The sequence below is a fragment of the Sorex araneus genome, chromosome 6 (assembly GCF_027595985.1).
Source record: "Sorex araneus isolate mSorAra2 chromosome 6, mSorAra2.pri, whole genome shotgun sequence".
Taxonomy (NCBI): domain Eukaryota; kingdom Metazoa; phylum Chordata; class Mammalia; order Eulipotyphla; family Soricidae; genus Sorex; species Sorex araneus.
In genome coordinates this window covers 102866922-102891336 of record NC_073307.1, presented here as the reverse complement: position 1 = coordinate 102891336, position 24415 = coordinate 102866922, and the positions used below count along the sequence as shown (strand labels likewise).

General features: G+C 44.8%; 2 protein-coding genes across 3 annotated transcripts in view; one reads left to right on the top strand and one right to left on the bottom strand.

Moving 5' to 3' along the window:
• XNDC1N (XRCC1 N-terminal domain containing 1, N-terminal like) overlaps positions 1–5428 on the bottom strand; it is a 35242-nt gene extending 29814 nt beyond the window's left edge. Inside the window, exon 1 of one of the 2 annotated variants that reach the window (XM_055141733.1) lies at positions 5294–5428. The gene's annotated coding sequence lies outside the window, so the exon portion shown is untranslated. Of the gene's footprint in view, positions 1–4840; positions 5085–5293 lie in introns of those variants that run through there. The other variant, XM_055141734.1, reaches the window with a different exon arrangement.
• Positions 5429–5501: 73 nt separating this feature from the next.
• Positions 5502–24415, top strand: part of RNF121 (ring finger protein 121) — a 72454-nt gene continuing 53540 nt past the window's right edge. The window contains exon 1 of the mRNA XM_004618212.3: positions 5502–5599. Coding sequence (XP_004618269.2) covers positions 5537–5599 — 63 coding nt within the window. The 5' untranslated portion in view covers positions 5502–5536. The remainder of the gene's footprint in view (positions 5600–24415) is intronic.

Sequence of the window (24415 nt, the reverse complement as noted above, 5' to 3'; positions counted from 1 at the left end):
AGTCCTTTTTTTCCTTCTTCAGTTTATGAGCCATACCTGGTTTACTCAGGACTTACTCTTGGCTCTGTGCTCAGGGGTCACTCCTGGCAGAACTCAGGGGAACTACAGTAGTGCTGGGAATCAAACCCTGGTCAGCGGCATACAAGGTGGATTCCTACCTGCTGTACTATCGCTCTAGCCCTAGCTGCTCTTCTTTGAGATATTCTTGCTTACCACATCTTCCTACACCAAGTAGTGCAGCTTTTTGAGGATATGGATTTTTGTCATGTTCGTCATCTCTTACACTTCAGAGACACGAGAACATGCAGAAGGCACAATTTCCACCAAAAAGTTTACAGGCTGTCTGAATATATGCTGATCCCTGGCACTGCGGGGGGGTGGGGGGGTGGGGGGGAGTGGAGAGAATGGGAGGACTTTAGTCAGTGTAATTCTTTTTCCCTTTTTCCTATGTTGCTTCTTGGCCACACCTGGCTGTGCTCAGCACTTACGCCTGACCCTATGCTCTGTGTTCAGGGATCACTTCTGGCAGGGCTTGGGAACCAGATGTTGTCCAGGGGCTTGAACCGGGGCCAGCTGTGCGCAAGGCAAGCGCCTTACCTGCTATCCTAGCTCTCTGCTCACTAGTCAGTGTAATTCTAATGTAAATTTCTGAGAAACTCATTGGCTAATAAAGGGGAAAAAACTTGCTAATTCTAGGGGCTGGAGAGATAGCACAGCGGGTAGGGCGTTTGCCTTGCATGCAGCCGACCCGGGTTCAAATCCCAGCATCCCATATGGTCCCCTGAGCATGACCAGGGGTAATTCCTGAGTGGAAAGCCAGGAGTAACCCCTGTGCATTGCCAGGTGTGACCCAAAAAGCAAAAAACAAAAAAAAAAACTTGCTAATTCTAAAATGACCTATCAGTGAGATGAGGTATGAATTTTTCTTTTTTTCCTTTTTGGGTCACACCCAGCAATGCTCAGGGCTTACTCCTGGCTCCTCACTCAGGAATTACTACTGGCAGTGCTCGAGGGACCATATGGGATGCCCTGAATCAAACCCGGGTTGGCTGTGTGCAGGGCAAACTCCTTACCCCCTGTACTATCGTTCCGGCCCCAGTCATGAATTCTTTTGACAATTACAGTCATAGGAATATAAAACACTTCATGTGAAAAACAAGTAAATAGTTGGGAGCACTACAGGCTATGTTTCCTAAATGCAACTCATCCTCCCAATGATAAATAGAAGATGAAAAATTTGGGGGACTGGAGCAATAGTACAGTGGGTAGAGTGTTTGCCTTGCATGTGGCTGACCCGAATTTGATCCCCAGCACCCCATATGGTCCCCCAAGGACCACCAGGAGTAACCTCCAGGCACCGCTGGGTGTGGCCCCCAAGGGCCCCACCCCTTCAAAAATGAAAATCTTTTTGAAACTCAGATTAAAGATAAAAACACAAAATTACTTTAAGATAACACAAACTGGTGAGAATACTAATGACAAACTGAAAATAGATATTTGCACATAAAAACTTAGTATTCAGAATATGAATTTTTAAATACTACAAATAAGGCCAAGCAATTCAGTAGAAAATTAGAGGAGATAAAAAAAACATACAGTTCACTAAGATGAAATCTAAATGGGGAAAAAAACTCAACTTATATATAATAAAATTCTCAGCCTCCTAGCTATTAAGAAATTGCAAACACTTTTTACCTCTAAAACCGGAAAACAACCTGTAAGAGAGCTCTCAATGCTCACAGAACCAGTGGGTGTCAGGGACCAAATGAAGGGCTTGCACAAGTAGCCTATCCTTTTGAGCTTTGTCCCTTATCCTGATTTTTAATGAATACAAGTAAATATTTTCTATGCATCATTCTGTAACTTTTTACTCTACTTTGTTGTTTTTTGGTTTGGGACCACATGTGATAGTGTTCAGGGGTTACTCCTGGCTCTGTGCTCAGGGATCAATCCTGGTGGTCCTCAGTGGACCATATTGGGATGCCTGGGATTGAATCTGGGTTGGCTGCATGTAAAGCAAACACCTTACCTGCTGTAATATTGCTCCGGCCCCTACTCTATTTTTTTAATATCTGCCCATGCTTCTTTATATTTTTAGTTTATTCCTTTTAAATGTTACATTGCACTCCATTGTGTGACTTGTTTTGTTTTGGCTTTTGGCTCAAACCCAGTGGTGCAGAGGGGTCATCCCTGGCCCTGTACTCAGAGATCACTCCTGGTGGGGTTTAATGGATCATATGGGGTGCCAGGGATTGATCTCGAGTCAGCTGCATGCAAGACAAGCACCTTACCTGCTGTACTATCTCTCTGGCCCCGCCAGTGTTTGATTTTTTTCCTAAATTTAATTTGTTCATTTCTCAGCCAAGGAGATACTAGAGTGTTACTTTTTTTTTTTTGCAGTACCAGATTCAAACTTGTTGTCTGTCACATGCAAGGAAAGTGCTTTACTGCTAAGCTGTATCCCTGCCTCTCTAGAGTTTTATGGTATTTGCTATTAAAAATACCATATTTCTCTTTGTACCCTTGCGAATTTCCTTAAAACAGTGTTGTTTAATTAAGTTAATGAGCCATCGGTAACAAATGATGGCAACATGTTTCCATGTATTATTCCATTTTCATTTATTATTGCTCCCAAGCAGTGCTCAGAGCCCAGGCTGGCGTTGGGTCAGATGACTCTTAGCTATATTCAGTCACCTGGGGCCCAGGGAGTATATTCTGCCTGATCCTTGGCATGCACGGTATTTTCTTATAAACTGGGAGTATGCATGGCTAATGAAGATAATGGCTGGCTCTGGTGAACATGAGACGGTACCAGACCTGAGCGGAGAAGACAGAAAAAGGCTCAACTTTAATCTGCAATTTAATTTGGTTTTAAGTTCTGCACCCTTCCCCTCTTGGTTGCTGACAATGTTGCTGCAAGGGGCTATGGGCCACATGCCTGCCTGGCCGGGGTGCTCACACATTTTTTAGCTTTGGTGCTCCTTCAGTTGCAGTGCTGGCACTTGTGCTTCACTGTGGGTTGTGCTCACAACTGAGGCACACAAAACGTGGCTGTGGTGTTAGCCAGGAGTTACTGTGGTACCCACACACTTGTCTGCTAGGGAATCACACTTCCTGGCTGAAGTGTTGGATCGCTTTAGTTGTGGTGCTCACTGAGATGGCACGCTCCACCCCACATTTTTTCCGATGGGGACACTCGTACTCAGGGGTCACTCCAGCTGTGTTCAAAGGTCATTCTGGTGCTGGGGACTGAATCTGAGCCTCTCAGACGCCAACCAGGCACTCAGACCTTTGAGCTACCTCCCTGATTCCCCTCCCATTTTGGTGGTACTCACACATACTAGCCAGGAATCACTTGCAGTTTCAGAGACCATAGACATTAGAGATGTCAGGATTGAGCACAAAATGTGTAGAACTCCAGGAATTCAAACCCAGGACCGAAGGCTGGCATGGCAGGACTTCTAAGCCACTGCACTATTATTTGATTTATTTATTGGTGTTCAGGGCTTAGTCCTCGGTGCTCATGGATCACTCCTGGTGGGACCAGGGATCGTGCACTGACCTCTGTACTAACACTTTGGACTCTATTTTATCTTTTTTGAAAAGAATGAAATGGCACTGGGGTAGCTTAATGGTAGAGTGCCTGCCTTGCCGACCAGAGACTCTGAGTCTGCTCTGCACAGCCCCACATGCTGAGTGCAATCTCGGCTGCACTGTGGTTTGTGATTCCAGGCTCCACAAGGAAGTGAAGATCGACAGGGTTCTGCAACCAAGTGTGCGAGCTCCGAGGGCATCACAACGAAAGAGGGAAACCCTTGTTCAAAACCACAACTCGAGGCTGAGGATATGGCTCAGTGGCTAGAGCACCTGACTCACATCTGAGGCTGTGGCTTTGATTCCTGGCACCGCAAAACCAATACAATTAAAAGCCATGAGCCAGAGAGATAGTAAGACACTTGTCTTGTACATGACTGACTTGGGCTAGATCCCTGGCACCACATGTGGTTTTTGGAGGCCACCAGGAGTGATCCCTGAGCACAGAGACAATAGTACCAATGTATGTGGCCCAAATTAAAAACAAACTTCAGGAATGGAGAGGTAATACAGTGGGCATGGTGCCTGCCTTGCATGTGGCTGATTGGGCTTCTATGCCTGGCCCCTCATATGGTTTCCCAAGCACTGCCAGGAGTAAACCTTGAGCAGTGCTGGGTGTAGCCCCAAAACTAAAAACAAAAAAAGAAAAAACCGCACATAGGTCTACCGTATTGATATAACGTATTCTAAGTGTTTCCATATGATAAAAACAATTCCCCCTTTAAGTAAACAAGATGCCTGCCAATGTTGTAAATAATACCCTGTAATTTCCCGATGGCCCCCAAATAAAGATGATTTGCGTTCGGGTACATTGTAAACCACGAGGTTATCGTCCTAGCCTGATCTACCAAGTTCAAGGGGGCGTGTGAATGGAACCAGCGGCTTGCAGCGCTAGCGCTGGGCGTACAAATAATGGTGCTGGAGACGGGTTCTGCAGCTGTAAGCACGGGTGGGGCAGGGCGAATGAGGTGCACAGAAAGTAGAAAAAAGGCAGGAGGACGCGGATGTGGCTAAGAAAGAGTTACGCGGGGATGGGTGAAGTGGTTGCCGCGGCGCGGGAGCGTAGGAAGCGGTCCTGGAGGGCCGCAAAGCTTTACAGCTCTCCGAGGCTTTGGGAGACTAAGACGCACCGCGCAGTCATGCCCTAGCTCTGCAGACCACGCTGCTCTGTCCACTTCTTTGATAGCCACCCATCCCCCCTTTCGGTCACTCGCCTCCCCCAGGAACAACCCCCAAATGCCCTCACCCGGAACAAGGAGCCACGCAGAGGCACCGCCGCAACAGGTCGTGATTACCAAAACCTCGTTCTCCCGCCAATTCGTCCCTCTGACCTACGCCTTCTGACCCCGAGCTTCACTTTTCCTCCTCCCAAAGCCTGGGGATTCGTTCTGGGAACTCAAGAAGCCTCTGTTTCTTCGGAATGACTCTGCCCGAGGCAAGAAGGCATATAAGATCTCCAGCGCAAGGCAACACACATGTTTTACTGCATATTTCCACGCTCTACTAATTTGAGAGAGCGGATTAAAACTTCCGGGTCGGGCTCAATGAATTGTGGGAAACGTAGTCTTTTACTTCCACGCCTCACTCCTGGAAGCCCAGAGTGAGGGACCGTCGCAAAAATTGACGTTTTACGAACACTTCTTCTTGGTCCTCCAGGAGGGAGAACTGGTAAAAGGCTTCCCCTGAGACTAACACATACCCATTTTTTCATCTGTCGAGAACGCTTTCCCGCCGTAGCCGGGAAGTGCACGGTAGCCAGTCCCTCCATGACCTTTCGGTGAGTAGCAGGCGGACGGTCTCTTAGCCCCCAGTCAGCGCTCCGGCGGTCTTGGCGCCCCGCCCCCTTCGCCGGAGCCCGCGCGGCCGATTGGCTGCGGGCACTTGAGCGGCGGAAGCAGCTGGCTCGCGCGGCGATCCGGGGGGGAGGGGGAGAGCTGTGAAGATGGCGGCAGTGGTGGAGGTGGAGGTTGGAGGAGGTGCCGCCGGGGAACGGGAGCTGGACGAGGTAGGGAGCGTGGAGTCGAGGAGAGGGGAGGCTCGGCACGGAGCTGACGGGGGAGGGGGCGGCAGGTCGCGGGAGCCCTGGTGGACACCGGCTCCTGAGAGAGAAGGAGCCACCTGGGGGGCGGGTGCACGGGGAGGGAATCAGAGCAGCCCTGAATTGGGGGGCTCCGAGGCTCTCATGGAGGTACGAGATCCATCCGGAGGGCGGGAGACGGAGGCCGGGGTAGATGGTGGCGGGAGTCCTGGGTCCGAGGTGACGCGGGTGTGCGTGTGCGTGCGTGTGTGTGTGTGTGTGTGTGTGTGTGTGTATGTGTGTGCGCGCGGTGGTCCTCGCGGGGGACGCCGCGCTGCGAGGAGCGAGGGGTGGAGGGGTGTGGAGGGCTGACAGCCCGCTGCGGGAGCCGACTCGGGGGCGGTGGGTGCGGCTGGGCTCGCGGGCCCGGGGGCCGTGCGCCCGGCTTCCTCGCTGGCGATTGTTCATTGATCCCTCCATCCCCGGACTTCGTACGGAACGTCTGCGCCGCGAACTTTCTCTTGGTCACGGTCAGGGGAAGGACTAGCGTACCGGAATCCGTCCATTCACTCAGGAAAACGACGAGCCCCGAGCCCGCGTGCTCGGGACACGAGGAGCTCCTGCCCTCGCAGGGCCCCGGGTGTCGCGGTGGGAGGCCGGCCCTGGGGGCGCCGCGGGGACCGGCCGGGGTGCGCCGCATCTGCGAGGAGCATGACCGACTTCCTCCTGCTGGACTGGGGCGCTGGCGGAGGGCGTATCAGGCCCCGTGTCCCTTTCTTGATAGCCGCTTAATAACGGGTGTATTCAATTGCCAGTGATCCTTGAAGGAATCGTTAGCAGGAAGGAGACACTGAGTGTGAAGGGAAAGGACAGCGCTGAGCGGCAGAGAGAGCAGGTGAGAAAGGAAAGGGCCAAGAGGCTGAGGCCAAGGTGCGCTCACCATCACGCCCCCCCCCCCCCGCCCCCGCCGGGGGACAGCGCGGAGGAAGGGAGTGGTCGGGGTGGGGAGAGGGGGTGGGCGTGGTGTGGTGTGTGGCAGCTAGCAGCATCCGAGGGATCAGACTTTTAAAGGCCCTGGCCGTGGGGGTGGCCCGGTGGGGACCATTGGAGATGAGGTGCGAAGAAAGTAGACGGTAGAGAATTGAAGCCTGTTGCTTGGTCGTGGGACTTTCTTGCTTAACCTGGCTGAGATCTTTAAGGTGTGGGGAGGGAGCTGAAACCTGCCAGGGGATGAGGCAGGGAAAAGCAGCACTTTAGGGACCCTCCCCCCCCCCACCTCTAGAGATCAGAGGTGTCTGGGTACCACTTGGCTGATGAGGTGGGGTGAGCAGGGGGGAAGTAGCCGCCAAGGTTCCTTCCAGCTTTAGGTTTCCGTGATTAAGGTTGACTGCAGTCCTACGTGAAAGAGCTTTGTAAAAACTGTTTTGAAGTTACTTGATATGGCTTGTTAGTCATGGTTTGAGGTAGCCAAATCTCAGGGCTTCACATAAAGAACCGAAGCTGAGGCAGAGAAGAAATAAACTTAAAAATTTTGGTTTTGGGCTGGAGTGGTAGTATAGCAGGCAAGGCGTTTTTGCCTTGCATGCAGCTGACCCCTGGGTTTGATTCCCAGCATCCCATATGGTTCCCTGAGCACTGCCAGGTGTGATTCCTGAGTGCAGAGCCAGGAGTGACCCCTGAGCATCGACAGGTGTGACCCAAAAAGCAAAAAAAAAAAAAAGTTTTGGTTTTTGTTGCCTCCTTCTTTCCCTTTGACTGTTGTTGGGATGACCAGGAGTCCCTCACATGTGATTCAGTGCTGGCCTAAGTTATATTTATACTTCTTAGCTTTGCCTCTTTCAAAGAAGAAACTCTAGAATCCAAAAGCTGCTTCCAGTGTTATGCCTAGAGGCAACTGTGTATGTAACCACTAACATTCATCCCAGAAACTTGTTACTTGTTTCATTTACTGAGAAGGAATATGATTTGTTGTCTGGAAAATTTTCTGTGGAAATTTTGTTCTTTTTGTGTTTGAAAAATAACTCAGATCAATCATTCTTTAAAATTCAGTGTCCCAGTTCACCCCCACCATCCAAACCAGGTCTGATATGATGGACCTTAGTTTCCAAAGAAGTTTTCCACAGAAGTCTCCTCAGCTGTTCCTTAGTAGTCTTAACTAGTGAAAAAAAAAAATCTATGCTTTAATTTGTAATTATAGAGAGGACTACTATTTTATGCATTGGGAGTTCAAAGATGAGCAAGACAAGATTTTTACAACTGGGACCAGAGTTATGGTACAGTGGGCAGGGCGTTTGCTTTGTGTACAGCCAACCCAGATCCAATCTCTGACATCCTGTATGGTCCCCTGCACTACCACGGGTAATTCCTGAGCCAGGAGTAACCTCTGAGCATTGCCAATGTGACCCAAAAAAGATTTTTACAACTATTTATAGGCTAGTAAAGTGACATGTAATTTGCCATTTATGATATCAGATGATTAGTACAAGAAGTACATAAGTAGTGCAGTGGGGCACAGGAAATAATGACTTGAGTTTGCTGTGGGGAAAGTCAGTGAGAACTTTATGGTACAGGTGGGCTTGAGTCAGAAAATTAATAGTTGAGTTATAAGAAGCAGTGATTTGCATGTGGCATCTGTAAGCAGCCATCGATTCATGTTCCATTCCTCTTTTGGTGCTTTTGTTAAAAAAAAAAACCAAAGACTTTCTTGCATGCTCGAGATAATTCAGTCTTTACAAATTACTTCCGTTGTGGACAGGTGGATGGAAAGACTTAGGAACAGAACTATAGTAGAAGAGATGTTGTTTATTGAACCCCCTTACTATAAACCAGCCTCTGTTAAATTATATACTTACCCTTAACATATGCAGTCTCATTTATCACTAATAGCATTCTGGTGAAGTTGGATGGTGTTAGTTGCATGTTTAGCTGAAGGAAACTGAAGCTGGACTGGTTAAATAAATTCCCTGGGGTTTCACTCTATTTTTTCCTTTTTTTTTTTGCTCTTTGGGTCATACTCGGCGATGCTCAGGGCACCATGTGGGATGCTGGGAATTGAACCCGGGTCGGCTGCATGCAAGGCAAACACCCTACCCGCTGTGCTATCGCTCCAGCTAATGAGTGGGAAAGTGCAGAGTCTAGCACAGGTCTGCCTTTGTTTTCTTGAGCATTGTGGTTCCATTTTTCAGTTTATTATTTATGCTCTGGGGTAGGTAGTTTACAGTTGATGGTCTTCATTATCTCATATGTGAAATTTGATGCCATTGATTTGATAAGTGATTCCAAAAAATTTTGAGTTTTTTGAGTCCCACAGCTGTAAATTGTGTTACCTATCTGTCATTAAAAAAACTGAGGCTCAGAGTATTTGCAATATGCTAGGTGCCTGCAATTAAGTGGTATCACTGAGGTTTAAACTCATGTTTCCACATTTCAGAGTGTTTGTTTCCTCTCAGTTGAAAAACCTAGACTTCAGGCTCTTGTTAGTGAAGTAAACTGTCCGCCTTTTTATGTGCCAAAGCCTCATTTCTGAAACAGGAAGTGGTACTTTTTTCCTTAGGGGGTCAAAGTAGGGGTTAAATAAAGGAATATTGGTTTCTCTATACAGGACCTTTTCTGATAATTTGATTCTGCTGAGTTTCTGGTCATGACTAGTTAGACCAGTGATCAGGGAAAAAGGCTTCATATTAATCAGGCTCTGATAACCAGCCAGGCTCAGTTTTTTTTTTTTTCTCATTTTGCCAAGCCACAAGTGATTCAAGATATTAGTAACATAAACTGTAGTACCAGATAGTTAGAAGTCCTAGAAGCTCACCTACTCCTGGAGCCAGTTAACTACTACTGGAGGAGTAGTTGACCAGTCTCTGAGAATAACACTGGCACAGAGAACTGACTTGGGATAAACCTGAGGTAGAAAGGCACATCAGCCGTCCTGGCCAGTGCCTGTGGAATCTGCATGATCTACACCCAGTTCTTGTTAATCTTCCCTAATGATGTGATAGGACATGCAGTGAGTAGTTTCCAGGTCAAGCCAAAGTTAAAAGCAAGTATCCTGGCGTACAAATTACTGTATCATTATTATTAATACAGTATGTGTGAAGAAATACTGTCTCAGACAAGAGGTCCTCTACCTTTTCAGGGCCCTGTTTGAACTAATTTAATAATTTTGTTCTTGTGTTTGTTTTGGAGCTACACCTGACAGCTCTGGGGGCTTATTCCTGGCTCTGTGCTCAAGGATCACTCCTGGCAGGCCTCAGGGTATGGGGGTGGGGTACCATATGGAATGCTGGGTTGTGGGGAGGATTTGAACTATGGCTAGCTTGTCTGAGGCAACCACCCTTCCTGCCTTTCTGTTGCCCTACCCACTGTACTATGGCTAGCCCAAGATGGGTGATTTTTGTTTGTTTTGTTTCGTTTTGTTTATGGGCCACACCCAGTTGTGCTCAGGACTTCTGGCTCTGAGCTCAGGGATCACTCCTGGTTGACTAGGGAAACCCAGTGGGGTGCAGGGGATCAAACCCCGGTTGGCTGTGTGCAAGGCAAGTGCCCAATCTGCTGTACTATTGCTCCAGTCCCTAAATTGGTGATTTTTGAACCTATATTTTGTTGCTTTGCCTTTTATTTAAACCTGACCTCACTCAGAAACTTTATGGAACTTGAAGGGTGTCAGCAGAACTCTTTGGATGTCTCAAGCTACATTCTAAAGATCAGGGAACTCTTTATTACCTACAGTATGTTTCTTCAGTTCTCTTGTATTCTGCTAGTATAAGCTTTGATTTATCTAGATTATAAGCTATACAGAAGCAGAACCTAGTCTTTGGTCTTGACTTAGCATGATTCCTGGTATACAGCAACATTTAATAATTGTTGAATATTATTATTATTTAGGGCCCATAACTGGCAGTGCTCAGGCATTACTTCTGGCTGGGCTCAGGAGACCTTGTGTGGTTCTGGGGATTAAACCTGGGTTGGCCGCATGCAGTGCATGTGCCTTACCCCGCGTACTGTTGCTTGGGCCTCATTGAATATTATTTTAAAATAGTAATACTGGCTATCATTTTGTGAATATTTGTGGTACGCCAACTCCTTTGCTTTATGGTGCATGCTTCCCTCTTGAATGTTTACAACATCCCTGTGAGAACTGAACTACTTTACTAAATCAGTTGTTTCCAAAAGAGCATGAAACTTTTCTCTGGGTTTGGGGTGTTGGGGGTGGGGTGTTGGGTGGTGCAAAAGCAAAGCTGGGCCTCGGGTGCAGTTGAGGAATGTTTCTCTTGAAGAGGGTAGATTTCCATGGGGATGCTGGGTGTCTTCTGAAAAGGAAACCGCTGAACTAAATTATGCTACATCATTTTCTACATGTCTACATGATTACTGCCAAGTCTTTGTTGGTGCTGTCCTGGCTGCCTAGAACACCTTTCCGTTCCCCCTGTGCCTTTCCAGACCTTACTTTTCCATGAAGGGTCCCAAGGGGCTTCAGCTTCTGGGATTACTCTGATTACTACTTTCTCCTCTGCCTCCTCTTCTTTTCTTTTCCTGGTTTTATTTATATTCTAACAATTTATCAAACTTTTCTGAAGGAAAAGTCTGTGTGCCACACACTGTACCCTGCCAAATCTTACCAAGATAGTTAAGGTGTGATAATTACTCTCAAGAAATTTGCCAGCTAGCATGGGTTTCAGGGCTGGAGTGATAGCACAGCGGTTGGGCGTTCGCCTTTCACGTGGCCAACCTGTGTTCGATTCCTCCGCCCCTCTCAGAGAGCCCGGCAAGCTACCGAGAGTATCGAGCCTGCACGGCAGAGCCTGGCAAGCTACCCATGCGTATTGGATATGCCAAAAACAGTAACACTGTCTCTCAATGAGAGACGTTACTGGGGCCCGCTCGAACAAATCGATGAGCAACGGGATGACAGTGACAGCATGGGTTTAAAAAATATTCCGCGATGCTGTGATAGAGGAGTCAGTGCTGTGGGTAAATTAAGGAGGAAGTGGCAGTGTGCATCCTCTTTAGTTCATTTGAAATCCTCCAGTCTGTGGAAGTTCCTAGCTTTTGCTGCTTCAAAATGGTGATCACTATTTTGTTTTTGTATTGCCTCCTGTGGGTCTCTCCCTGTAGATGTTGGATAACTGTTCTTGTTTCCAGGGATTTTTTCTCAGGGGAGTCTTGGTCAAAGACAAGAGCTTATTGAGGGATTGAGGTATGTGTGATTGAAGTTTAATCCTGGATGTCTAACTTTATATCTTTGAATCCTCTTTCACATTCAGTAAGTAGTGTAGTGTCATGTAGCTGGGCAGGGGTAGGAAGTAGAGTAATAAACGAAAGACCTAGGTTCTAAACTGGGCAGAGCTGGGTTGTTAGATCTCACTGACAGCCTAATGGTAGCTTATGCTTAGGAGGCTGTGCTGAGCCCTGCCTCAGCAGAAGAGGAATGTAGAGTGCTTACTCTGTGTCAGGTTTTGTGCCTCATTTTGTAGGCATTGTCCAGTGTAATCTCACAACCTGAAAAGCTGTGTCTATTATTTTTTATCTGTATTCTCTAAATGTGGAAACTGCAGCATAGCAAAGTAAGTGACTTGCTCAATGTCATACAGCTCAGTGGCAGAGCTGGGGTTCAGGTCTGAGACCACACTAGCTGCTCTGTGCTAGTGTTGGACTATACTTCCCATACTGCCCTACCCCAGACACTTTTCTTTTGTATTTCCTTACATTTTAAAAATTGGAATATTTAAAAAATGAAGTCACATTTAACATGCTTCAGGGGCTGGAGCAATAGCACAGCGGGTAGGGCATTTGCCTTGCACACGGACGACCCAGGTTCAATTCCCAGCATCCCATATGGCCCCCTGAGCACCACCAGGGGTAATTCCTAAGTGCAGAGCCAGGAGTAACCCCTGTGCATCACCAGGCGTGACCCACAAAGCAAAAAAAAAAAAAAATTAACATGCTTCAGGTGAGCATCATTGTAAACATATATCTCTGTAGTCTATATGCCACTACTTATAGTAACATATAAGTTACTATATGTTAACATAGTAACATATAACATAGTAACATATCCTGCCATGCGGGGCGGGATACTCTCCGTAGCTGGCCGGGCTCTCCGAGAGGGATGGAGGAATCGAACCCGGGTCTCCTGCTTTGACTTATGGCCTTTCTCATAGTCCAGCTCTCTCTGTCACCATACAGTTTACCCCTGCTACCTGATTTCTACCCATCTTCCATCCCCCTTCCCTTTGGTAACTGCTAAATTGGTTTTATAATATAAAAATTTATTAAAACATGTAAATTATTTTTGGGTCTCCTAGGCAGTGCTCAGGGAGTCTAGGGCCACTCCCAGCTGTACTTAGCCAGTTGGGCCAGTGGTTCAAAGCTAATGCCCAAGGATGTGGAACTGCTCAGTGCCCAGGACCATCAGGGTAACACCTGGTAGTCTTTGGTACCATATGGTACCCGGGTGTGAACTTGGGTCTCAGCACATCTGCCTAGCCCTAAAATTGAATTTTTATTCATTTTTTTTCAATTTCGGTTTATGACCCAAAAGGAATGAATTAATATGGTGTTGATCTTTCTCTATTCATAATCTGTATTGTTGGAAATACTGAGATTTCATCTTTTTTTCACAGCCAAGTGTAGTCCATTGTGTACTGGCCCCACAACTTCTTTATCTCCTCATCCATTGATGGGTGCTTAGGTTGTTTCCAACTCGTGTCTATTTTATGTAGGGCTGCAGTGAACATTACATCCAACATTTTTGGTGTGTGTGTGTGTGTCTTTGTTCAGAGGTGATATGTCTGGGGTCATGCTATTTTTTGTCTCTCCCTCAAAACTGACTTCTTGTAAATCCTGTCCAACGTGGTATTTGGAAGAGAGTATGATGAAGATGTGAATTTAGGAAAGTCTGACCTCTATATATTCACTTCTTCTGTGAGTTGATAGGTTTGCACTAGAACCAAGTTCCTTAAATATTTCTTACTTGCAAACCCATTCACTCAAGAAAACTTTGCAGGAAGTAATCTCCCAGGAGGTGCTCAGAGGGCTGGGAGCCACTCCAGCTGGAGTGGATATTGTATGGTGGAAGAAATAAACAAATGTTAGTTACATCATTAAAATACAGAAGTGTTGGGGCTGGAGCAATAGCACAGCGGGTAGGGCGTTTGCCTTGCACGCGGCCGACCCGGGTTCAATTCCCAGCATCCCATATGGTCCCCTGAGCACCGCCAGGAGTAATTCCTGAGTGCAGAGCCAGGAGTAACCCCTGTGCATCGCCAGGTGTGACCCAAAAAGCAAAAAAAAAAAATAAAAAAAAATACAGAAGTGTTGTAAATATTCTCTTGCTTGGCCAACTAGATCTAGGGCCTGAGGATTGGGTGATGCTCAGGGTCGCCTAGGTGATGCTTGGGGGCCTTCAGGACTGGACATGTTATTGATGCTTTTGATGTACAAAGAACTTTTTTTTTTTTTTTTTTTTGCTTTTTGGGTCACACCTGGTGGTGCACAGGGGTTACTCCTGGCTCATGGACTCAGGAATTACTCCTGGGAGTGCTCGGGCGACCATATGGGATGCTGGGGATCGAACCTGGGTCAGCCGTGTGCAAGGCAAATACCCTACCCGTTGTGCTATCGCTCCAGCCCCCAAGAACTTTTTATGTGACCCTGAGTATATAGGTATGTAAAACACTATGCAAATCAAACACTTACTGATAATATATCATAAATTTAAAGGGTTTTTTTGGAGGGGCTACACCTGGTGTTTCTTAGGGGTTACTCCTGGCTCTGCACTCAGGATTTATTCCTGGCAGTGCTCAGGGAACCATATGGGATATCTAGGATTGAACCCGGGTCAGCTGCATGCAAGGCCAGCACCCTACCAGCTGTGTTTGAAAATATTTCTGTAAGTTACGTGACCATGTGAGTTTGCGACTCATAATTTTGGAAGGAAAACACTAGAGGACCTTTGAGGCCTCTGGTAGCTGTGATGATCCTGCACTCCAGTGTTTTACTTTGACAGCAGTGTCCTGTGAATGCTGTCATGCACAATCTTGGTAAATGCTGTTTCAGTGTTCTTCCGGTTGGACTGGAGTTCTTGCTTTTTGAGCGTCAACATTTTACTACTTCTTTCTCAGTTCCTTTGTCTTTAGGTCTCAGAAGCCTGGAGGCACCTGTGCTGCCCGAAAATACCTCTGGGCAGTAGAGCTCTGTCCCTCTGGGGCTGTTTGACCTCAAGACTTACTTCCATGAAAGCCAGCTATGGAGATAATACATCTAGCATCATTCCTCAAGTTTATTTTATTTCCTTTTGTTTTCTCTTCTTGATGGCACCTGTTACCATTTCCACTCCTCAGAGGAAAATCTGTAGGTAAACATAAACTCATTAGTGCCCTGTAAAGTGCAGCTTTCCCACAGGGATGCTCAGTGACGCACAGGGAGAAACAGTAGGGAACAGAGAAGCAGTGGACACTGCCCTAGTAAAGCTTGTGCTTCCTTTTGTCTCCTTTCTCCTTCCTGGTAGGGTGTTCTCCATACCTGGAAGAAGCATTCTATTACCTTAGAGGCCTCTGGTGACAGTTTGCTCCCCAGCATCCAGAGTATTGAATCTAACCTCATCTGAGTCTGTCAGCACTCTGCAGAGCTGTCTTTCCTCCTTCAAGTCATAAAATAATACTTAACTGTTTTAGTGCCAGGTGTTATGCAAGCATTTCACTTGTCTAGCTATTTTAATTCTGTTTTATCACTATTATTATTTTCATATTCCAGATGAGAAAAACTGAGGCAAGGTGAAGTAATTTATTTAGGGTTGCCAAACTTATAAGAGGAATTGGGGTTTGAACTCGACAGAGATTCCATCTTTATTGCTGGTTTTGGTTTTGGGTTTTGGGGGTTTTGCATTTTGGGTTTCAGAATGCACCATCTATGAAGTATTTAATTATACTGGGTATGTTATTTGATTTTAGAAATTTTAGAGACTATTTCTGCTCCCAAAGAATTGTTAGTCTTGAAGGAGAGGAAGTCATCAAGTGATAATGAAAATCCAATGTGATGGATGGGATTAGGATTTCAGTACAGGTATTGCAGTCCAGTATGGCAGTGTTTTGGAAGATCAGGAAGACTTAAGAGCAGATGACATTTGCTCTGTTTTTGTATTTTTTAAATTTTTAAATTTTATTTTCATAAGGTTGTTTACATTAATTGATTGCATTCAATATTTCAACACCAATCCCACCACCATTGCACCTTCCCACCACCATTATTTTGAATTTTCCCACCACGATGCTCTGACTGTTAAAGAGGTAGAAGTTCATATAGGTGGTCAACCTTAGTTTTTCCCAACTGGGAGGGATGCTGAAGCAATCCATGGGAGCAGTAGTATCTTGGGTACAATTGGGGCCACATTCTGTTTGTTCACTTAAAGAAGCTTCATTTCTCGGGGAGGTGGGGGAGCTCAGTAATTTTTTTTTTTTTTTTTGGCTTTTTGGGTCACACCTGGCGATGCACAGGGGTTACTCCTGGCTCTGCACTCAGGAATTACCCCTGGCCGTGCTCAGGGGACCATATGGGATGCTGGGATTTGAACCCGGGTCGGCCGCGTGCAAGGCAAACGCCCTACCCGCTGTGCTATCTCTCCAGCCCCGAGCTCAGTAATTTTTTAAAAAGGTGTTGATAGGCCAAATAAGTTTGGGAACCTCAGTTTAGACCAAGGCAAAAGCATGTATGTAAAGTGATGGAGGCATGGAAGAATTACTAATTCTAATGTTGTCTCTACTACTAATAAGGTACTTTTGATAACTGCGTTGTGAGGGCGCTGGGTCAGGCACTCGGGTTGAAAGAAAACGGGATAAAGCATGTTCTTGCCTTCAAGTTTCTTGTATTTCAAATAGAAAAGTAGAAGAGGAGACCAGAGTGATAGTACAGTGGCTAGGGTGCTTGCCTTGCACCTGGCTGACCTGCTTCGATCCTGGATCCTGGGCAGCACATCTCATCTCCTGAACTCAACCAAGAGTGATCCCTGAGCATCATCTGATGTAGACCCAAAACAAAAACAAACAATCACTGTCACTGTCATCCCATTGCTCATCGATTTGCTTGAACGGGCACCAGTAATGTGTCCATTGTGAGACTTGCTGTTACTGTTTTTGGCATACCGAATATGCCATGGGTAGCTTGCCAGGCTCTGCGGTGCGGGCGAGATACTCTCGGTAGCTTGCCGGGCTCTTGCTGGGCTGTCCAAGAGGGGCGGAGGAATTGAACCTTGGTCAGCCGCATGCAAGGCAAATGCCCTATCGCTGTGCTATTACTCCAACCCAAAGCAAACAGTAAAAACCAGAAAAAAAAGAGAAAGGAAAGCAGAACAGTTAGTTGGAAAGGTCATGACAAAAACGATTCCATTAAAGGTCCTAGGTGCTTTATCACTAGAAAATACAAAGTGCAGGTGAGAAAGTAGATCCTTTGCTTGGGAAGACTTCATGGAGCTGGAGCCTGCATCAGAGAGTGAGCGTCAGGAGTCAAGCCTCTAGCAAATGTGAGAAAAGGATATGCTTGAGGATCAGCAGGTAGGAGAGGGCTAAGTGTTAGATCTAGAGGCATAGGCTGAGGCGAAGTCAACATCAGATTGACTTCGAAAACTGGGCTGAGAAGTTAAGATTTGTTGACTCACTTCTTTAGTCTTCAGTGATTGAGGGCTCACACGTGCCTGCTACAGTGTAAGAGATGAAGATGAAGGCATAAAAATAATGGAGATCTGTGAGGGCACAAAAAATGGTGGACAAGAGATCAGGAAAGGCTCCCTAGAAAACTCTTTACTGAGTGTGAAAGGTGACTTTGTTAACCTCCTCAAGAAAGGAAGGAGCAACTTGTACAAGACAGGAGCAAGACGGAGGGAACTGTGTATGGTTCAGTGTTGCTGGAGCATCAGCGTGAAAGGTGAATAATGGGAAAGTACAAACTCAGGTGTGAGGTCATGTAAGACCTTAAATGCTGAGCTCAGGAGTTTGGGTTTTTAATGTATAGTTGAAGGGCTTTAAGTATTTGAGCGAATGACATTGCTCATAGTTCACTATCACTATCTATCATCCTGTTGATTGTTGATTTACTTAAGCGGGCCCAGTAATGTCTTCACTCGTCCTAGCCCTGAGATTTTAGCAGCCTCTCTTTACTCGTCCTTCCCAGTGGTGCTGCATTAGAGGTTCTTTTAGGGGCAGGAAAATGAGACCTATCATTGTTACTGTATTTGGCTTATGAAATACGCCATGAGGAGCTTGCCAGGCTCTCCCGTGCAGGCAGGAAACTCTTGGTAGCTTACCAGGTTCTTCGAGAGGGAGAATTAGGCTATAAGATGTCGCGCGGCTCATAGTTGTAGTTTAAAAAGATCACTGTGGAGGCAGAGATGGAGAAGGGATCACAGAAGCAGGGAAAACTTGCCTTAATGTAAGCAAATAGAGCTTCCAGATTTATCTGATGCCAAAGTGCTTGTATTTTCTATTGTGTTATACATATAAGGGGGAGTACATGTGAAATGCCAGAAGAGTAAGGAAATGAGTAAGTAAGGAAGGAGGAAATAACCATGGAGAGACAGATTAGGGTCAGAGTAAGCCCTGATATGTTCACAAAAACTCACTGTCAGTGCTCTTAGCTGGAGCTTTGTATAGTTTGAGTGGTTCTTTCTTTGATTTATAGCATTGGACACCAGGTGGTTTTGGGTGACATTGTGACTGACCAGAAGAGGCATGCGATTGAAGGCCTGGACTTGAATTTGTGTGTGATAATAGAAAGGAAGATCATAGTAGAGACATTTTCTGCTGGCCTACACCTTCTGATAGAGCTATCCACGTTCTTCTGCTTTTCCTTCTCCCCAAAGCTTCTGTTGGTCCTAGTTGTGTGCTGTGTGAAGTTTGGACAATTAGCTATTAATGGTCATGTTAGTATTTTTCTAATGAGGAAGAGTCATAGCTTAGCAGCCAAACAGGAGAGCACGTTGTTCAGCTCTTCATCTCTGGTGTGGTTGACATGTCAACCATCTCTTCTCTGGGTCGAGTTCTCAGCTCCTTGAGAAGATTTGTATTTAGAACATATAAAGACCTCTTATTATTCAGTAAGCAAAAGATAACCAATTAAAATTGGGCAAATGTTCTGAATAGACTTTTCTCCAAAGAACATATACAAATAACCATAAGCCCATGAAAAGATGTCCGACATCATTTATTACTCATCACAGAAATGCAAATCAAAACCACATTGAGATGTTTCTTATCTACTAGGATGTTAAAATCAGAAAAAGACAAGTATCATCAAGGAGGTAGAGGAATTGAAACTCTCAGTATATTTTCAATGTAAAGTGGTGCAGCTGCTGTTTTGTCAGTTTCTCAAAAGGCAAGGCATAGAATTACCATATGCCCTCATAATTCACCTGTAGGTATCTGTTGTTGGAGTAAGAATACATTCACCCAAAACCTCACAAAATATTTATAGCAGTGTAATGTTTCATGATCCAAAAGTCAGGACTTACATCTAGCTCAAAGGGCTAGAGCATATGCTTTGCATATGCGAGGTCCAGAGTTCAATCTTCGGTACCACGTGCTTAGTCCTCTGAGATTCATCATGAGTGGCTCCGAGCACTGTCCAGTCTGAGCAGCATTTCACCAGGCCTGAGTTATCTTGGGAGGATTCCCTGAAAACCAAACCAAAACAAAAAGTCCAAAGTAGGATAACCCAAAGGTCAATTAGTTTATAAATGAGTAAATAAATGTACATCCATGTATGGGGTTATTACTTGGCATGAAAAAGTAGCGAAAGACTGGAGAGATATTAAGTACAGTGGATAGGGCTTGCACATCACCGATCCGGGTTCCATCCTGGCACCACCTAAGGGATTCCCCCAACCAAGTTCAGAGTCAGGAACGCTACTGGGTGCTCCCCCCTCCAAAAAAAAAAGGTTTTGAAGCACTGATACTTGTTATATATGCTTGGAAAATATTATGCTGTATGAAAGAAGCCAGTTCAAAAAGACTGCATGTGTGTGTAGTGTATGACTTCATTTATATGAAAGGTCTAGAAAAGCAATATATACAGATGTAAGTAGATTAATTATTGTTTAGGTCTGCGGGTGGTACGAGGAGTCTGCAAATAAACATTTTTTTTCTTGGAATCATAAATTATTTGAAATAAGATGGTTGCATGATTCTAAATATAATCATTGAATTTTCCTACCTAAAATAGATGTTGTACCTCAAAAAAAGCTTTTAAAAAAGAACCTCAGTTTCAAGACGATTTAGACTCTAGTGCAGGAGACAAACTGAGAAACAAGTAGAAAAGTAATACTATGGGTCTGGGTATAGCTCCAAGAGCTTGTGTGCAAGCTTTGCATATTGGAGCCCTCGGTTTGTTCCTCAGCACCCCACAATCCCTTGAGCCCTGCTGGAAGTGGTCCTTCAGCACTGTTTTATAGACATACCTTTATACACAAATTGCAAATTTCTGTGGGCAAACAGAAGAGGAAGAGAATTATTCTACTAAGGAGATCTAGACTAGACTCCTCGAGACTGAGAGCTGTTTTTATTATTTATCTCCAGGGTAGAAGTTAACTTGTGACCCATTATTATTAAATGGTATATGAATGAATAAAGTTGGGAATATCTCAAAAGAGGTGATATTTGATGGACTTGGTAGAGCCTTATATGTGTTAGAGTCTGGATTCGATCCCTGGCACTGAAAAAAGTTATTTGAATGACATCCTAGGGAAAACAGAAGTGAACTAGATGGTGGAGTTAAGGAAAAAATTATAGGCTGAGACTATCACCACAGCCAAAGCAGCACGAACTGAAGGGGAAGGAAGGGCATCTTTGTGACTGGACTCTAAGTCATCCGGTAGAGGGTGGTGAGATAAGTTGCCGATTGGACCAGATTATGAAGTGCCTTGTGTGTCATAGAGAGGAGTTTGGACTTTAGTCTGAAGGCAATAATAGAAAGGTATCAAAGTGTGTAAAAGTGGAGGATGAAGTCAGAGGTTTCTGTGGAATCTGTTCCGGCATTGGGGGCCGGGGGGAGAGGGGAAGAGAGAGAAACAGAACATCACCCTGAACATCACCGACTATGTCCCCAAAACAAAAGAAGCTAGGAGTTCATTGTTTGGTCTTTTTCTTTTTTTTAATTGTGTCTGTGGCCCGAAGGAAAGGAATAGATTCAGAATGATCTCTCTCATAGGTTAAACATACACAGCAAGGTAGCAGCAAAGGACGACCAAAAAGAGAACTGATTCCACAAAGCAGTTGGAGGTGGGGGTTGGGAGGGAGGGGCATTGGAAACCTTGGGGAAGGAAGTCGGTACATTACTCATAAATGTGCTCTTGGAGTTATATGCAAAGGAAATCATCATTAACAGTTTTGTAGATCACAGAACCTCAACCGGTCCAAAAGAAAAAAAAAGTTAAATTTTGATGTGTATTACAAGGGATTGAACTCACACCTCACATAAGTGGTCTTCTACTGAATTGCATTCTGATCCTGGATTAGGCCTTTAAGAATGGACAGAAAAATATAGATTAGGAAGCTGGAGTATAAATAGGAAAGGATGAAAAAGGAGGACCAGATGAGGAAGGGAAATAAACTGAGAAATAGGAATTTGATGGAGATGATAGAAAATAAGTTGAAGAAACAATTTTTAAAAAACTTAAAAAAAAAGAAGAAAAACAATTAAATTGAAGAAACAAACAGGAAACTTTAGGTGCTACAAAATTTCATAACTTTTGAATGGGAGTGAAGTCATTACTACTTCAACTTTAAATCGGTATTTGAAAAGTTTGATTAAAAGAACTTTTCCAGGGGCTGGAGTGATAGTACAGCAGGTTTGCTTTGCACTCGGCCAACCCAGGTTCAATCCTTTGCATCCTATATGGTCCCCCAAGCACCACCAAGAGTGGTTCCTGAGTACAGAGTCAGGAGTGACCCCTGCTCATTGCTGGGTGTGGCCCAAAACATAAAACAAACTTTTCTAGGGAGATAACAAGGCAGGTAAGGCGCTTGCTTTGCACACAGCTGACCAGGGTTTGATCCCCCCCAATATCCCATATGGTCCCCTGAGCACTGTCGGGAGAGATTCCTGAGAACTGCCAGGTATGGCCTAAAACCAAAAAAAGCAAATACAAAACAGACAAAAACCAAAACCATTTTCCAGCTCCATTTGCCCAGGGATGCACTTTTTTGGAAGTTGTAAGAGAGGTTGGGGTGAAAAGCAGACAGCAGCTGGAGCAGCTTTAAAACCAGCATGTACCTACATTTCACTGTCCAAAGTGTGCTGTCCTTGTTGGAACTTACAGTTTTATCAAATGTTTCTAATATCTACATGAAGTGTGATATTTGAAAGATAAGGTAGTTCCACTTTGATTTATTGACTTTGCATTCTTGGCAAGGCTAAGGAATTAGAGGAGATTGTAAATGAGAGGAGAATGGAGTGATAAATTAAATATGTATAGCCTGTGAACATTTGGACTTTGCTTGTTAATCAACCTGCACACCACAGTAACTGTCTCCAAGAGGTAGACTGGTTGTTGTACTATGTTCCTATCAGATTCAGTAGCTAGCTAATCTTTCTCTGGATGTACATAATGTTTTGTATGTCATTGGTTGCCTTATATTTTATTAAGTGATGTATAATTGTTTATCTTCTCCATCAAAGCAAAGGTTGGGCTTACTCATCTCTAATGTTCAGTGTAATAATAAAGTCTACATACGCATGTTTGATTAGTCACTAATATGGTAGGATCCGCAGTGAAAGCCAGGCTGTGCTGCTATATTGGGTTTCAGAGGTTAGGGCCTTTTTGCTTTAGTAGTTACTTGCAGCCAGAACAAGGGACTGTCATGGATTGAATCTCCCTGATTCACATTTCTGATAGTCACTTGGCATTTTTTTCTTGATTTCATGTGGTGGCATCCAGTTATATCACTTCTCACCTCCCTGAAGGCATTTCATTTTTCCTTCTGTGGTAACTAAGGAAACTGGCAGTTTAGAAGGCCAGAATACTATAACTGACTTCAAAGTTTTGGACTGAGACAGATTTAGTGTGAATTATCACTGTATTGTAGCTTTAAGGGATGTTAAAAAAAATCATCAAAGCCACCCCTTCCGTTTTATATATTGGGAAACTGAGGCATGCTGAGAAGTGCACTGTTTGTTGACATATAGGAAGGAAATAATTGTGCCAGGTGAAGTTCTACAACGTCTTTCTCTTCACTGAGAAGAATAGTTGTTGCCCTGAAGCCTTTGGATGAAAAGTGGGAATGAGATGAAACTCAAGGAAATAAGACATTAATTAGGGCTATTTCCCTGTTTTTCTTGCCTACCATGGTCTCCTTTTGGAAACCTTTTGGGTAAGCCAGAGTAACTATATAGCCATAAAATAGCCCCCCTTCCTGGCTTTTTCTTCAAAAAACTTAACAGAAATTATTCCATATACAATGTAAGTTTAATTACATGTTTGTTTTCTAGCATCTGCATTAAAAGTAAATTTTAGAGGGTAAGAGACTTGTTTTATGCCTGTCTTATGATTGAATGAATACATGAACAATAAATAGTTATTTGTTCTCTTCAGAATGCCAGGCACATACTTCCCATGACTTTGGCATTTATTTATATAGGTCAATGACATGTCTGGTTTTGTTTGGGTTGGATTATTAGTGACTATATCTAAACTCTTTTTGAGCACAAAATGCACATTTTTTGTCAAAATGATTGCCTGGTGACTTTATACTCATATAGGATTGTTCATATAGGTATAGCAAAGTTTCTTTTCTTCGTGGATTTAGGCAGTGGTTATAGTGTGAACCCAAACGTCATGTTTGATCCAATATGCCCAGTAAATACTCTGAGTAGCTGCAGAGCAAAAATGAGTAGGCAGCTGGAGAGAGTAGTTGGTCTAGAGCATGGGGATGACGGAACTGCTTATCCCTGACTTAGCCATTAGGCAAGGAAGGCACAATGCTAAAAAATTTGAAAAATGTGTTTTTTGGTTTTTTTTTTTTTTTTTTATGGGGGAAAGAGGTGAGTGTTGGGGTAGATTTTCCTAGTGGCGTTCAGACCTTGGGGGCTACATTTAGCTACTCTTGGATGGCAGCATGGCCTGACAGTTCAGTGCTATTCAGGCCTGGCCATGCTGAGGACCCCCCCAGATAATCTAGAGACTTCAGTGCATGTATGTATACAGGCCTTTGAGCTATCTTCATGGTTCCTAATTTCTTTTTTTTGTTTGTTTGTTTGGGTCACACTGGGTGATGCACAGGGGTCACTCTTGGCTCTGCACTCAGGAATTACCCCTGGCGGTGCTCAGGGGACCGTATGGGATGCTGGGAATCGAACCTGGGTTGGCTGCGTGCAAGGCAAATGCCCTACCTGCTCTGTTATTGCTCCAGCCCCTTCTAATTTCTTTTAATCCGAAGACAGACTTAGATATACTCTGTCTTGAATCATACTCTTTTTTGTGTATGTGTGGCGGGGGCTATACCTAGTGATGCACCGGCTCTGCACTCAGGAATCACTCCTGGTGGTGCCTCATGGTATCATGTGGGATGCCCAAGATCGAGCCCGGGTCATTTGTGTGCAAGGCAAGTGTCTTACACATTGTACTATCTCTCTGGTCATGGTTATACATCTTTATGCCCATGCAGTCATAAAAAATACTTAGAATTTTTTTTTAGGTCCGTAGAGGTAACTCAGTAGGCATGAGCACAAGCTTTGCATACAGGAGGCCCTAATGCAATCCCCAGCACTGCATGGTTCCCTGAACACAAATGGATCTGGTTCTAAAAATCAAAAGAAAAAATAATT